Below are 17,244 nucleotides of genomic sequence, written 5' to 3'. Positions count from 1 at the left end.
CATGTTGCGACTGCGACGCAACGGTCGCAGAAAATCCATTCGAGATGGATTTTTCTGCGACTGTTGCGTCGCAGTCGCAGCATGTTGCAGTGCGACACCATAGACTGCCATTATAAAAATTGTAGCACAACACTGGTAGTTGTGCCCTATCTAAATGTCGTAGTGTAGACCTAGCCTAAAGGTGCCACCTATAACATGATGAACACGACGCCCATGTAAGGGATATCCCATCAAGCTTGTGGGTTCTAATGACACGTGCTCACATAGTTGAAGGCTTTTTCCTTTGTATTAAAGTTGCATGGGACTACTCTTCTAGTACCACTGCACTTGAGAACATGTTCTACAGTCATCGTTATGCACATAGGTCATACAGCCCTAGCTAATTTTGCATTATAAACCAACAATGAAAACTAAAAGCAGTGATCTGGTATTCATTCATCAGCAATACAGCACTATTTTGGCTATTTCAGTTTACAACATGCTCAAAGCCCATGCTGGAAATGTACACTATCGTACACAACAGTAAATGACCTGGCTAGATCAGATTCCTTGGTCACACTGCCAATATTACACTTACTGGGGTATTCCCATCTGAGGACAGGTCACACTGACCTTCTTACATGGAGACAGCAGCCAGAGGTGGTCAGGACTATGGAACAGAAGTGAAAGGGTACAAGCTTGGCCTACTAAGACATTTCCATAATCTCTTGCTGCAACATCCAGGCAGAAGAAGGTCAAGGGAGCTTGTTCTAGATGGGGTTCCAGAGGCTGGACCACATCTATCAGACAGTTATGGAGTATCCTGTAGACAAGCCATAAATAACTGACATGGTAATGCCCCTTTAACCATGATGTGGGGCTGAATAAAGTAGCTGAGCTTATACTTCTATCATCACATTAAACATGAATGTAAAGTGAGCCAGAAAAAGGGAACCGATGTAATAAAAAGTATACTATATTAATTATGGTTACTTATCTCTTGAAGGCAACCTCCCAAACATATCTGCAGGCAGCAAGTTATAGAGCAGGAGAAGCTGAGCAGATTGATAGGGAGAAGACTTAGCACATCTTCTATTTTATTCATTTAAACCTCTGCTTTTTCTATACGTCAGTGATTGATTGACAACTGTATAAGGGTGCCTACTACTATAGCTTTCAGAATCACCCAGTGGATAGAAAGAGCAGAGATGTAAAATGAACAACATACAAGTTATACTGAATCTTTTTCCATAAAACTAATTATATATATATATATATATATATATATATATATATATATATATATATATATATATATATATATATATATATATATATATATATATATATATATACACACACACACACACACACACACTCAGCTGCTCCTGCTCTATAACCTGCAGATACATTATGGGTTCCCCTTAAAGAGACCTTGTCACTAGTTTTGGGGATACTAAGCCACCAGCATATCCTTACACAGTTCAGGTTTAGCTTTCAAAAATGTCCCTGTGAAAACCAGCCTTTGTAGCTTTATGCAGTAAAAGAAGCCATCCAGGAGAGGAGTCTGGCAGCTTTGGTCACATTCACATTGTGCAGATGAAACTGAGGACAGTGGTCTAGCTTGTGCATGCACCCGACTCAGGTAATAAAGGAGCTTTTTTACTACATAATGCCAAAATAGCTAGTTGTGACAGGGACATCTTTAGAGAGTTAAAGGGAGTCTGTCACCTCCATATGGCCATATGCAGTGCTTACATGGCTCTGTAGCACACCTATACAGGATTGTAACGGTACCTTTTGTCTTTAGACTTGCACCAGCAGAAAAAAATGGAGTTTAATTCATATGCAAATGAGCACCCGCAAGTGCCCAGGGGCGGCGTTCAGTGTGTAGGTGCCCAGGCTGCTCTGCCTTCTTTTCACTGTACTCCTCCCCAGCTTCTGCCTTTGCCCACCCTCCAAGTTTCTTGCCTCATCGATAGGGCAAAGGCAGAGGCTGTGGAGGAGCAAAGTGAAAAGAAGGCAGAGCAGCCTGGGCACCTACACACTGAACGCCGCCCCTGGGCACTTGCGGGTGCTCATTTGCATATAAATTTAACTCCATTTTTCCTGCTGGTGCAAGTCTAAAGACAAAAGGTACCGTTACAATCCTGTGTAGGTGTGCTACAGAGCCATGTAGGCGCTGTATATGGCCATATGGAGGTGACAGACGCCCTTTAAACAGCCATGTTCTTCCTGTAGAAACTCTTCAGCCTCTTTGACATGAGCACATTTGCAAGCCGTATATGGCCCAGACTCCGCTGCTAATGTTAATAAATAGAGCTATTCACATGGGTGTATAGTTTACGTCAGTATTTGAGATCCACAGCATGTCTTAGTTTTGTGTGTAATGGTTTCTAAATACACACAGTCTATAGGAGTGCATCAAAATGCAGGAAGGAAAGCACAGTGAATTGAAGTGAATGGGTCTGCATCCGACCCGCATAAAATGTGGGTCGGATGTGAAAAAAGAAAAAAATTATAATAATGTTAGTGTGCATTAGCCCTAAAACGTAAGAGGAGAATAGTAAGAGTGTGTCAATATTAGGCATTGTCTAAAATAGAAGTTATACATAAAATGCTTTAGTCAATGCAGAATTAGGGCTCTTTCACACGAGCAGATGCCATGCGTGGAATCCGCTGCATGTAAGACCGCCAAGCCGCACTCTGGACAGCAGAGACATGGAGCAGTAACATGACTGATAATGCTCCGGCCCTCTCTGTGACCTTTTTACTACAAAATCACGGTGACAACTTTATCTCACTGATTTTGTAGTAAAAAGATCAGAGAGGCACGGAGCATTATCAGTCATGTCTCTGCTGTCCGGAGTGGGGCTTGGCTGTCTTTCCCGCAGCGGATTACCTGCACGGCATCCGCTCGTGTTAAAGAGCCCTTGGTATTAAAGAAGAAGTTTTATGGATTTATTATCAAGGGGCAAGGCCAGCGCTTTCTGCACCGCTCTGGATATCCCCTGTTATGCTGGCGGATGCACTTAATTTATGACACGTTTGCAACTTTTCAGGCGCCAGGAAGATTATAAATCTCACCCTTTGGCCTCATGCACACGGCCGTGTATTACTGTACAGCAGCGGCTGCATAAAGTGCACGGCGTCATAGCAACCAATGATGCCATGCACTCATGCTGTCAGCAGGAATCCCAGGCGGGTTTCCACGGTCCGCTCTCGGCTGCGGAACACGGCCGTGTGCATGAGGCCTTAGTGCTTATCTTTTCGAACACAGAGGGTGAGACTTCTCTAATCCCTATACCTTTTTGGCATAGAATTTGTGTTTGCGACTTTATAAATGCCGCTGGTGACAAATTTTGTTGCAAGTGGCGTTTCTGCGCAGCCCTTTGCCACTTTCTGAAAAAGGGGACGTGGAGAGGGTGGGAAGTCGGCGCGGCCAGCGAGTCCTCCATTTGCACCTATGTTCAGGTGCAAATTAAGACAGAAATCTACAGCCTGTGCCTCATCATAAATTAGTTGTACCCTCCGGCAGTGCAGGAGATTTCAGAGACCAGTGTAAAAATCTTCCCTCAAATGTTTAAGAACTGCTCAATCTACACAGTGTAAAAATGTGGTCCCTGAATCAAGATTTTAAGGACTGGCGCTAAATCGGCAGCAAATTGCACTGTAGAGACAACTACACATACCATCATTTCTACGTACAGGTGATGTATACATGGATCAATATACAAGTGGGCCATACACATTCATTAGCTTTTGGCAGAATGATCATTCGGCCATTCCTCCCAGCTCCCCCATAAACAGTTGGCTTGGCTGAATGTGTATTCAATGGGGAGAGAAGCCTGCTGCCAGATACTTTTGGCAATGGTTTACCTTCAGGGAGAACAAAAAGGATTGGGTGAAAAATATTCACTTCTCTACCCAACATCATTTATCGGGGGAACAGTTGAGAGCTCCCCACTCACATTAGACTGTCAGCCAAACCTGTCGTTCTCGGCTGACAATACACTAATGTGTATAAGGGCCTGTAGGCTGTTTCACAAAGCTGTTCTACATGGTCATTACTGTATCCATATTGTTAGTTTAACACCCAGATCCTGAGGTTGCCTCTGCAATATGGATGCAAAACTGCATCTGAATAATAGGGACTGCCCCTCTAACGATAGCGTTCTCAGGGACGGAATTTTGTATTTGTGTAGGTTTGGAAAGTTGTACGAGACTGAACAAAATGTTATTGTGTTCAGACCTTCTGATTAGATATAAAGGGACAACACTCACTGGAATCCATACAGTGTAATTCTTTCTAAAAGCTCACATATCTGAAGCATAGTTGTCTTAGACTCATGCCACAGAAGTAAAAGTCATAATGTAAAAATAAATCCAAAAAAAAAAACCCAAACATTAACATATTTTACAATTTGCAGTTCAAAAACCTTTGAAACTTCATTTTGGACATTACTTTCCCCATAAAAGGGTAAAGCTGGCTGAAAAAAAAACAAAAAAAACATCCGTCTGGAAGAATAAAAACTTCTGTCTCTCTTTAAAAAGATCCTCATTCTTTGAAGACTAGCTCAGAATTTCAAACTGTACATGAACTAAAAGTTTCCAGTTAATTGGAATTCCTGTAAGGAGACCTGGCCCAGCCATCTTCTGTCTTCCACAGCGATTCTGAGAAACCCTTTGGTATTGCGAGTTATACATCAGATATACACACATTCACACAAAACAGATAACAGATATGGAAAGTCTCCTTTTAAAACAAGGAGATTCATCATTGGTTGGCTGAAAAGACAATGGAATGTGCTGCACGAATTCTTACGGAGATGTCCTACAGCACCTGGAAGTGCTCAGTTCTCATGAAATGATTGCCATCACGGTGTACATGCCACATCATCTGCTGCATGCATGGGACTGCCACAGAAAATGGGTACCAAATGTATAATTTACAGTGTTTTAAACCACTAATCTGGTTTCTTCCTTCTCCGGATGATGAGGAGGCAAAATGGAAGAACATAATTTAAGATCTGGTTTCTTTTTTTTTGGAAGGCAGATTGTGGTTTCATTTTCTTCGAGAAGTCCATATTCTTCTCCATATTTCTTTATATCCTTCTGAAAAGGCAATCTTCTGTTCCAGCCAATGACGATTTATTTACCGCAACACCGTCCGAGTCCGCGGGACTGTGTGGCTGTTAAATGATAATAAAATAATAATAAAAATCAGAACTGTTTAAACTCAAAGGCTGGCAAGTATATGCACACATGAAAAAATAAAAAAACAAAAAAAATAAAAAGTATCTGTGACTTCACATACACAAAGCAAACATAAGTAAAACCACACACACACCCCAAACCAACACACTGGTGAAGCAAACAAATATCAAATGAAAGCAGCCAAGCCATGGATCTAATCAAGGAGTGCTAGATTAGCGGTAAAGCGATACGACAGCTTGCTTTAATAAGAATGAAAGAGCTGGTCAAGCACAGCTTGCAGGCAAAGAGCAGCAGAGCCCGGAGAGTACCATAATTTCATTAAGCGCATTTGGTGCAAAGCAATCCTTTTCTTCCGCTCAGGAATCACGCTGTGGGGAAAGTAGAGAGAATGGTAACAAGTAATGAAACAAGCAAGAGGGCGCATGTTAGAGGAACAGGAAGAGGAATGATTAAAGGCAAAGACATGAGGCACAATCCTACCCAGTAACCAACGCTTCTATTCCCTGCACATTTCTTACTCTGCTCTGGGAGCCGTTTATGGATACGGCCACATGGAGATGCTGTTGTGGCCAGGATTGCAGAGGCATCGCAGCGTGGCAGTGATCCCATAGAAATGAATGGGGTTGCAGCACGAGTAGCACATATCTCGCAGCACAAATGCAATCCCATTCATTTCTAAGGGAATCGCTGCTACACTTGGATGCCCCTGTGATCACAGCTGTGGTCGCTGCACCCTAAAGAAGGCCTGCCACAAGGACCCTTTAGTATACATTAAGAATGTTTTTCTAATATTTTCTCTCCATGTAAAGATTCTAATGATTATTTTTTTTTAAATCATTTCTGTGAGGTACAGCATTGCCATGAAGACCTGGATTCAAAGTCAAACGGATCAATATTCACATACAGATGGGATACAGATTACATAAGGTTATCCCCGTTCCTTTCAACAGCTATTAGGCTACAAGTTTGATTATATCTGAGCATAGATATCATAAAGCATGCTCTGCATTCTAATGTTCACTAGTGTGCCTAATAGATTTCTGCTGGTAGGTTTATATCTGGTAAATGGATGAATAGTAATCCACTTCTCATCAAATCCCCTGCCACTGCCTTCAAAAGCACCAACAGCACAGTAAAGCTCTAGCACCCTATCTGCTCAGCTCCTCCTGCTACAGAACACACCGATTGCATTTTGGGTTTCTTAATCTCCACATTTCAAAAGCCAGAATTAACTTAAATTTTTTCATTGATATAACCATATGAGGGCTTGTTTAATGCACAGGTGATATGCATAAAATATGTTTAAAAAGTTTAATAGTCTAGACATTTTGAACGCGGCGATGCCTATGATCGTTATTTTTTTATTTTTAATAAGGAAAAATGGGGGTGATCTAAATTTGTGATCATTTGAGCACTTCTTCCATACACCACAATAACTTTCCATTGTAGCCTATGCGAGACAACCCGGCACAAGCAGGGCTCCCTGGGAACATAACTTTGGAAGTTCTTGCATCTTTCAAAAGGGCCTGAGGGAGCTGTTCAGGCCCTTGGAGCACAGCGTTTCCAGGGTTTTACCCCTTCTCAAGCTCCTGAGTTGGCACCATGTTTAAACCTGGCCATCCTTAGGGGTTAATAGATCAGGTTTCTGTGGAGTGGTAATACCAATTAGGTTAAATTTTTCATTTTTTTTTTATAAATTTGATTAATTTTTTTTTGTTTACATTTAGGGGACATGTACCTGCGATTGTTTGAGGCAGTATGTTACATCCTACCAGAGGTGGGATATAATAATGGTCAGGACACAAGCAGGTCTGGGGGCCTTCATAATGCCAACTACTCTGCACCCCATGATTGCATTGGTGGGGTGCAGATTTGCTCAAACAAAGCAGAATATATGGGAACGCACCTTAGCCTACCTTAATGGCTATATTATCTATAATTCCAGGACATAAACTAGGTCTTTATTGTAACAAACGATGTATACTGGATATGGAGGTACAAGCTTACCCTCTCAGTGTGCTGCCTCCTGTAGAAGACCTGGTTGTCCTTTTTGTATTGCATGAACTCTCAGATAAATCTGACCTGGGATTCTGCAAACTGGACTGCAGAATTACTCTGAAAAAAGATTGATGTGGTCTGCATTATACACACATCAGAAGGCAATGACCAAACACAAACATCACATGTCATCCTAACAGATGTCAACCGATGACAGATTCCACAATGGTCGATTTCTGCATTTAGCCAATACACAAGCAACAATATCTAGGATGATCTTTTTCCTTGATCTCAATGGTAAGGAAACATTACATATACTCATTGACCTAAACTGTTCTATGTTCTCCTGTAGTTCTGCATTTCTGAAAATACATGTTGGAACCAGTGTCGGGCAGCTGCTGCCAAGGCAAACAATGTCACATACATTAAAAGTGGCAAAGATGCATATGATGGGGGACAAAGGGGAGATTTATTAAAACGGTCTTAAATTTAGACAGTGGTGTCGGCCTAGTAAACATGTCTTTGTGCCTGGGTAGAGGTCTAATCGCTGTGAAAATTAAGTTTGAATCCAAATGAGTTTGCAAATGCCCAGCGAGTGGTCCGAAGCCTAGCAAGCGCTGAGGCTCTCCTCATTAAACCTGTGCCCCGCGCCTCGGTCTTTAGGTCAGTGAAGGAGAATGGGACATTGGACAGTCCATTTCTGTTTACACTTACACCATAAAACCACCCATTTACCACTAAGGGGAACCACTATATACAGAGCTACGTCATCTCTTATAGAACTCAATATTAGTTGTATGAATTCATGTGCAAGAGCAGCTCCCTCTGATGGCCAAGGTAAGTAACACACATAGGGCCAGATTTATCATTACTCTGACAGCTCACTCCACTTTCACATATGGATAAAGTCAGTTTTAGCCAAGTCAGATTTATGATCGGCCCTTTAAGACTGTAATAAATGTGGTTTGACGGTAGCAGTTTATCTGTCAGTAAGAAGCTTTACAAACGTTGCACGTCTTTATGAAAAAGTTGCATGTTCTATTAAGAAGTCGCATAAGATAAGCATGGTCCTCACTGGAGTGAAATTGCGCATTTTTTGCGACTTTTTAAATAGTCGCAATAGTAAGTCTGTCTAGAGAATCATTTACATAAGAAAACACGCTCACTTTCAGAAAACTGGCGAGCATAGCACAGAGCCAATAAAAGTCACATTTTTGTGCAATTTAAGCGATTGCGCAAAAATTTGCAACTTTTTCACTCCATTATTTTGACTTGAGCTGATGATAAATCTGGCCCAAAGAGTTTACTCCACAGCCTCATCAGAGGATCAGGAGAAACAGAGGAGAAAGCTAAAAAGTGGACGGACGGACAGACAGACATATATCTATCTATCTATCTATCTCTCTCTATCCATCTATCAAGAGTGTACAGCGCTTATAGCCATTGCATTATTACTACAATTTTCTCACACTGCACTTGGCAATTTATGCTTAAAGAAGCACTTGAGTTTCTTCTTTCAATATTAAAAGCAGAATAAACTGGTGCTAAATATCAACTGCCACTTTTACTCCACATTTTTTGTCTTCTTCCTCAGCGCAGCGGCACTGCCTGAAAACTCTGCCTCACGTTGGCAGCCAGTTACCAATGAGAGGGGCAGAGTCATAGGGGGGAGCTGGTTAGAGATGGGCATAATGTTGGGGACACAAGAGGAGACCGACTCTGGTTAATACAGTGACTGCTGTTATGGGCAGGTAGCCAAACCAAATATCATGAGATTTAATGGATGGAAATAGAAGATGCGAAAAAGACAGGAGGAACAAAGAATTACAGAAGTTCATACTGAGTTTACAATGTGAAGCATTCCAAAAAACAAAACCAAAAAAACACAAGGAAAAATGCTGAGATTTTTTTTTATCATTGGGGAGATTTTCAACAGAAAAAATAAATTTGGCTCTAGAACACAGCAAACCAGGTTGGGGGGGGGGGGGGGGGGGGAAGCTGCAGCAGACACAGCCCATGCACTTCCACACAAAACACAGAATATGACAAGACACTTACACTGGCCAAGGGCCATGGTCCTGAAGGCTAGTATGCTCTTAAACCATCAAGACAGATTAGCACGAAGGGTAGAGGGGAGCCACATACAATCCACCAGGTGACAATGGCACACAATGCAGAGAACAGCATAGCTAGGGCCCATCTAAAAGAAGGGGAGAAGATGAACAAAAAAAGCAAATGGAGAAGCAGGATGACAGCACACAGACGACGGCAGTGTCATATGACGGATCACAGGCTCCAGAGGTCACGCATCCTCTTCCACTGGACCACGTGCAAGGGAATACAAAAAAGGCAACTGCAATACTGTGCAGTAAAGTAGGGCCCAACCCTGGGCAGAGAGGCTGAACAAGAAATCCTAATTCATACACCCTTATGTAAACGCAAGTCTATGAACACCTGCACCCCACCAGGAAACCCATATATTATAAGACTAAACAATCCATGCGACAGCTACAACTATACTGAGGATTTAGAGAGGACCTGTCAGGACCCCTATCATTGGGCAGTTTATTTGCAGAGGGTGAATATTGTATTAGTAATACCTCGAGAACAGAGCGGTTATGACTATGTGCCAGAGTAAAATATCACCTATGGTTTGTGGACAGTCTGTATGGTACCCAGCGCAAGGATAATTACTCCGCCTATGGAAGGAGTATAATGCTACAGGCTGTACGGTATCCAGTGCAAGTGCAATCACTCCACCCATGCTACAGGCTGTACAACAGCCAGTGGCAGTGCAAGTACTCAGCCTATGGAAGGTGGGAAATGCTACAGGCTGTATGGCATCCCAGTGCAAGGGCAATTACTCCGCTTATGCCTATGGAAGGAGGGTATGCTACAGAATGTACAGGGTCCAGTGGTAAGCGCACATATTCCGCCTAAGGAATCACGGAATTCAGTGGTAGTGTAACTACTCCGCTTAAAGAAAGAGGGTATGCTACAGGGAGTGCGGTATCCAGCGGTAGTGCCAGGATTCCGCAGGACGCATGTATCCAGCGGTAGGGTAAAGAAATTCTGCCTACAGAATGACGTAGGAACTAGGTCCAGAAGGACCACATGGCTCCACGGGTTGTTTCGTGACTCCCTTCTGCATCTCTGGAATTGCGGACCCATTCAAGTGAATGGGTCTGCATCCGTGATGCGTACGGCTGGCGGCCGTGGATTGCCGACCCGCCATTTGCAGGCCGCAATACGGCCACAGCCGCCCAACAGCCTTGTGCATGAGGCCTTATTGGTAGTTTAAGTGTTTTTATACCTTCCACAAGATTCAAAAAATATTTAAGCCACAAAGACAAACAATGAGCAATTTCAAATTGCCAAGAAGCTTAAGGCTGTTTTAAGACCAGTCACATTAAAGCCATGACTACACAGTTTAGTAGACCTGAGGTCAGAGGGGAATTCACAGCAATATAAATCATGATGATGCTGCAAGTTCAGTTCAGAGCAGTATTCAGTCCAAGAAAATACAGCTCCCACACAGAGCGTTTCCCGGACTGAATACACTCGTCTGAAAATGGGCAAACAAAATATGAGCCACAGAGCTTTAGAGTTCTTTGGACTTAATTACATACCTATATATCCTAATGTATTGAGCAAACCCTTCAATTGTAAGGATTGTCCAAGTTGCTAAAGACATCCATAGACATTGGGGTGAAAGCAAATGGCACAAATTTGTGCACATTTTGTAAAACCAATTAGTGAAGACATCTAAAGACTCTTTGGACGGGCTGAGGATCGGTGCAATTATAGGGGACAAATGTTTGTATGTGCCGTCAATCACCACTCATTTGCTGGGCGTTTGCAAATGTTATAAGCCACAAAATCCTCGTTCGTCAGCAGCACATTGTACTGTGTAAAGAGGGGATGTGCTGCCAACACACAAGGAATCGTTCAGCTCCATAATACTTTGATCACTGCTAAATGAAAAATTCAGCGACTGCGTGGGCAATTATCAGGAATGATCGTTCAGAAGAACATTTGTTTCTGATCATCGCCTGCTCTCTGAGCTATCCGACACGCTCTGTGACATTCGTAAGAATAAGCAGCTGTGGGTGTTTTTTTTATTGTTGCAGTCCACGACAACAAAAACGCTCACGTACGTATATAATAAAATAGCTAAACAGCAATTCAGTGAGAATGCAACACTTGTATATGGCAAACGTTAATATAATGTCCGCACAAATCATCTCATATACATGCCAGCTGATATTCATGAGAACCATAACATTTCGGAATATTATATTCGCTTAGGCTACTTTCACATTAGCGTTTTTTTTTTCCCCGGCATAGAGTTCTGTCGAAGGGGCTCTATACAGGAAAAGAACTGATCAGGCATATCCCCATGCATTCTGAATGGAGAGTAATCCGTCCTGGATGCATCAGGATTTCTTCAGTTCAGTCATTTTGACTGATCAGGCAAAAGAGAAAATCGTAGCATGCTACGATTTATCTCCGGCGAAAAAACTGAAGACTTGCCTGAATGCCAGATCCGGCTTTTTTTTTTCCATAGGAATGTATTAGTGCCGGATCTGGCATTCAAAATACCGGAATGCCGGATCAGTCCTTCCGGTCTGCGCACGTGCAGACCTTTAAAAATGAGAATGCATTTTTCTGACTGATCAGGATCCTGATCAGTCAGAAAAAAATGACATGCGTTTGCATACAGTTTGCCTGATCAGGCAGGCAGTTCAGGCAACGGAACTGCCTGCCGGAATCAAACAACGTTAAGTGTGAAAGTACCCTTAGTGCCAGATATTACATGACAACGGTCAAAAGGGTACTGAAACGTACAACTCTCAGCAAAGTATACGGTTACCTCCAAAGCAAATGAATGTCTGTGCTTTGCTTAGAAAGAAAGGTGTATTACGACAATCCAATGTCACGGTATACATACAGGAAAAAAATACTGAAAATAACACTAAGTGTTAAAAATAATTTTCTTCCTAAAATCTTTCTAACAAGTTTACCATTATTATTGTCACTTTGGCAAAAACAGCTTCAGAAAATAAGAGAACATAAAAATGCCAGTATCTCTGTAAGCAAATAAAACTGGATTACCAAACAGGGAGCTGAAACGCTAAAAGTACTTTATTCCTAAAATCCATTTTAACTTCACATTCAGTGACTAGAAAGCACCAGAATTTTAAGTTATGAGGAGCTCCTCTTATGCCCCACCTTCCACCGGGCAGAGGGCTAAAATCCTAACCACAGCAATTCAACAAAGGTTTACTTACGACAGTGGAGCTGCAGATGATGTCCTCGTCTGTCTCTTACTTTTCAAGACACGTAGTTTATCCCCCTGTGTCACGCTAATGGACTCATCGTCATCACTGTACTGTTTAGGAAAAAATTGAAGTGGCGATTAGCTAATAAACAATTTGGCGACCTGGATTCCAATGCAGAGTCACATACGTTTTATTGTGCCATCATTTTCTCAAAAATCACTGTACAGCAGATCCATGGGACCAGATTGCTGGAGTCTGCTCAATTTAAAGGGGTTGTGCACAATCCTAAAAAAAGGTCATGTAATTGTGTACACCTCATCTAGTCTCCTACAGAGCATAGTGTACCTGCCAACTTTTCCTAATCTTTACTTCAATCTCCATGCTCCCGCAGCACTCCATTGTTTACTTCCACGTTGTGGGGGTAGTGATGTAGGCTCAGACAGAAATGTCAAAGCCTATTACACCCTTCCCTGGGCCAAAAACTCTGCCCACTACACCCTCCATCATTCCCTCCCACCCGCACAGATTTGATACGACAAGCAGTGGACTCTGCCTACCCTGCTTGTGGGTTAAGAGCTCCGACCAGCCCATTCCAAGATCACATGGGTCTGACATCACAACCATCCCGGTGGGGATTCTGACAGAGGGGATCATGAGAGGCATTGTCGTGATGTCAGAGGACATACAGTCTCAACAAAGGGTGTAATCACGTGATCACACTCCTGATCTCCGGAGAGAGAAAGAAAATGTAGCGCAAGTACATTAGTAGACGTTGCAGGGCTTGGCAGGGGAAGGGAAAGTGAAACATGTATACCCAGATAACCGCTTTAATGCACGCTCTCGGGAATCCTTAATCATGAGTTCCCAGGTGCCTTGCCTCCAATGCTGATAGACTGCCTTCTCATTATATACAGTATAGGATGAAAGCTGTCAATCATTTGTGGAAGAGCAGGGGAGGGGGGGGGGGGGGGGGGGGAGTAACTTATTTACATCAGGACTCCAGCATTTAAGTCCTGCTGGAGCTGCAAAAAAACAAAAAAAAGGTGAGCATTTCAACCAGGGTCTTCGTTAGTCTATGCTGCCTTCAGATAAGTCAAAGCAGCATAAACCTTGACAAAAACAAGTTTAGGACTCGTTTACACGACCGTATGTCTGTCAGTGTTTTGCGGCCCGTTTTTTCATGAATGCGGTTTTTTTTTTTTCCAATAGTGTTTCCGTTCCGTTTTTCAGTATGGCATATACTGTAATTACATAGAAAAAGAATTGGGCTGGGCATAACATTTTTAATAGATGGTTCTGCAAAAACGGAATGGATCGTATATGAACACAAAAAAGTCCCGTAAAAAAAAAAAAAAAAAAAAAAAAAAAAACACTGTTGTGTCAAAGAGGCCTAACTCCTTGTATTAATCCAATTACAAACAGTGTTTGTTCCTCTTTTAAATTAAAATGAAATGTGCTCAGTTGTCACATGTCTTTCCACAAGTGACAAATGGAGTTCTTAACTCACTACCTTCTGCAAGATGTCAGAACCTTGAAAAATGCCTTAAGGCGATAGTATCTAACACAAATCCCATTACTGTGTGTATACAGAGGTGCAGGGGATGAAATGAAGCTGGACGTGTGCATGCTCTCCACAGACTTACCAGTTCAATGTCTTCTTTGCCAGAGGCTTTGTCCAGATCGTCATGAAGTGAAATGTCATCCACCCCAGACAGAATAAATGTTACCGCTACTTTGTTGCCATTTTCCTGCTCTTTCCTCTTTTTGCGATAAATGTCGCCTTCGTTCCAGAGACTCATTTGCTTGCTGTAAAATATATAACACCTTATGGATTATCTCACCTTTATCTAAAATGGAGAACTTGTGCAAAACACATATGGCAGAGGTCAGATTTTTTGCAAACTTTACAATACCATGTTAGGCTACTTTCACACTGGCGTTTTGGCCGTTTGCGAGATCCGTTCAGGGCTCTCACAAGCGGTCCAAAACGGATCAGTTTGGCCCTAATGCATTCTGAATAGAAATGCTTGCTTGCAGCGTTTGGTGTCAGTCTGACGAAACTAAGCCAAACTGATCCATTCTGACACACAATGTAAGTCAATGGGGACGGATCCGTTTCCTATGACAATCTGGCACAATAGAAAACGGATCCGTCCCCCATTAACTTTCAATGGTGTTCTGAACAGATGCAGATGGTTGTATTATCTGAACGGATGCGTTTGTGCAGATCCATGACGGATCCGCACCAAACACAAGTGTGAAAGTAGCCTTAGAAAGGTACATGATGTAAACTGTAGTGAATGTAATCTTCTTACCAGCTGATGTATCTGAGTTATAACCTCCCTTCTCATCCCCAGCTGTGCCATGTAACCAACACTCCAACTCTCCTTGTCCACTCATAGATGCTGTGGTATTTGAAGCCAGTATCTATGTATTCCTATCAGAGCTTCAATGCAAGTCTCAGGAATGAATAGAGAAGCAACTGACTTCCTGTCCTCTGACAGTTGGAGTGTTGGTCACAGCTGAAGATCAGAAGGGAGGTTATAACTCCCAAATACAGTCACTGGTAAGAAGATTACATCATCATGTACCTTTCTAACCGGTCAAGGAATAAAAATGTTTGTGGGAATGCTTCTTTAAAGGGGATGGTTTCTTTAAAGGGGCTGTCCGTTGTGTGGCCAAGAATAGGCATTTTTAACATAGGATGGGACGTGCAGAACAGGAAAATGGCTGGTATCCTAGCTTTGTAGAGCCGCAACTTATGGACCGCAAAACGGTGCATGAGACCTAATGGTTGCGACCACAGCAAAAATGAAAAAATAAATAAAATTTTATATATATATATATATATATATATATATATATATATATATATATATATATATATATATATATATATATATATATATATATATATATATATTTAGCTGTATGCTAATCACACAGATTGGACTTGCAATAAAAGACTCCATAATGTAGCATTAAATATTGATTTGATTGATCTCAGCCACTACATGCTTAAGGGACTGTATGGAACATGGCTTCCTGCTGCGGCAGTTTTTAATGCTGCATCTCACAACATACTCAGCTATACACATTAGCTATATAAAACAATGACCAGTATGAATTCTTCCACTGGCAAAACTTACTCAACCAGGAATTGTTGCTGAGGTCCAATCACAGAACCAGGTCTACATATTCGGCTCCAGGCAATGGTTTCTGCAGCAGTCATTCTATAATGCTTCATCATGTAACAAGCTATCAGCGTACCCGTTCTCCCCAGACCAGCTGAAAACACAGCAAACACTTATGTACCAAAACGGTCAAAGAGAGTCCTCTGCAAATTATCTAAACTGACAGCACTGGTATAAATAAACCTGGATCACAGTAAGGGTGGTACTTTTTTTGCAGCCAGATTTTAGCTGAAAGTTAGGAAAATAAGGAAATATGAAAACGCACTACAAGCGATGCTTTTTTTGTGCATTATAAACAAACCAGTGAAGGAAGCCGAAAGAAAAAGGCAGTCCTCTCGTCTCAACGAGGAAACGTAGTAAAGCAAAAAGCAATGGAAATATCAGCTCAGAATGTACATATCGTAAGAGGAAGCCTAGAACTTGGCGCACTACGACTTACCTTTGCAATGTACAGCTATGGCGCCTTCTGCATTTTCACAGATGTTCAGGAACTTCTTCACTATGGGGTCACTTGGGGTACTTCCATCAATAAAGAATAGATCATGATGTTCAAAACCGGCATCTGTAAACCGCTTTGCTTCGTACATCTTTTTATTCAGGCGCACAATTGTAGAAACGTGGTGTTCTCTGAAGTACGGGAAGTATGCTTCTGGAGCATGATGAGGGTATCCTAGATAAGTAGAGCGCATAAGAAGGTTTTATATTCATAACCATTCACACAGTATATTTATTCTGAATGCAATTTCTTACTGAAACAGACCAGAGTGGGAACTAAATCTATAGGAACCGGTCAGAGCTGTATGCTGCCACAAGCCAGCTAACTGCACAGAAGATACTTTCCTCTGCACACTCAGAGATCTCGTAGTCTTTTTTGGCAGGTCTCCTCTACATGGATAAGGGTTTGTTCACATCTGCGTCATCAGATCTGACAGAGAGAGCGCAGCCTGCTGGATTCCACCGGATCAGGCCTTGCCGGCTTCTACAGTTCAATGCCGGATCCTCACCGACCATAATGAGGTCCAGCGGTGATCCGGCCACCTTCCGGCACAAGTGCCGGGTTTCCAGCTGGACAAAAACCGCCGCAAGCAAAGGTTTTCATCTGGCCCACAGCCAATACTGGTGCCAGATAAAGCAGGAGCTAGTAGAGCTGCATGATCAGTCATCATTTATCCCAGTTTATAAAAATACTGAGAAATGCTTTCACAAAGGTCCCTTTCACACGGGCGTCACTGGTTTTTGTCCGGATGCGTTGCGGCAAACCCACGCGAGTAGGCGCACAATTTGTCAGTTTTGTTTACGATTGTGTTCCGTTGTTCAGGTTTTTTTTTGCACAAGTGCAATGCGTTTTGCACACGCGCGATAAAAATAAAAACCTGAATCTGGTACCCAGACCCGAACCAGGACTTCTTCAATGAAGTTCAGGTTTGAGTTAGGTGTTCTGTTGATTATAACATGGTTATAAGGGAAAATAATAGCATTCTTAATACAGAATGCTAAGTAAAATGTCCATTGAGGGGTTAAAAAATAAAATAAACTCACCTCATCCACTTGTATCTGCAAAAAGACCTTCAATG

General features: G+C 42.2%; 1 protein-coding gene across 4 annotated transcripts in view; it reads right to left on the bottom strand.

Moving 5' to 3' along the window:
* Positions 1-2,821: 2,821 nt before the first annotated feature.
* CDC14B (cell division cycle 14B) overlaps positions 2,822-17,244 on the bottom strand; it is a 36,939-nt gene continuing 22,516 nt past the window's right edge. The window contains exons 9-15 of one of the 4 annotated variants that reach the window (XM_044286588.1): positions 16,110-16,340; positions 15,626-15,764; positions 14,120-14,282; positions 12,486-12,586; positions 7,204-7,311; positions 5,505-5,564; positions 2,822-5,171 (exon numbers count right to left, since the gene is read on the bottom strand). In XM_044286588.1, the coding sequence (XP_044142523.1) occupies positions 5,135-5,171; positions 5,505-5,564; positions 7,204-7,311; positions 12,486-12,586; positions 14,120-14,282; positions 15,626-15,764; positions 16,110-16,340 (839 nt within the window). In that variant the 3' untranslated portion in view covers positions 2,822-5,134. Of the gene's footprint in view, positions 5,172-5,504; positions 5,565-7,203; positions 7,312-9,252; positions 9,395-12,485; positions 12,587-14,119; positions 14,283-15,625; positions 15,765-16,109; positions 16,341-17,244 lie in introns of all 4 variants that reach the window. The other 3 variants (XM_044286590.1, XM_044286589.1, XM_044286591.1) reach the window with 3 other exon arrangements.

The sequence above is a fragment of the Bufo gargarizans genome, chromosome 3, assembly GCF_014858855.1.
Source record: "Bufo gargarizans isolate SCDJY-AF-19 chromosome 3, ASM1485885v1, whole genome shotgun sequence".
NCBI classification, from domain to species: domain Eukaryota; kingdom Metazoa; phylum Chordata; class Amphibia; order Anura; family Bufonidae; genus Bufo; species Bufo gargarizans.
This window is presented reverse-complemented; position numbering and strand designations above follow the sequence as displayed.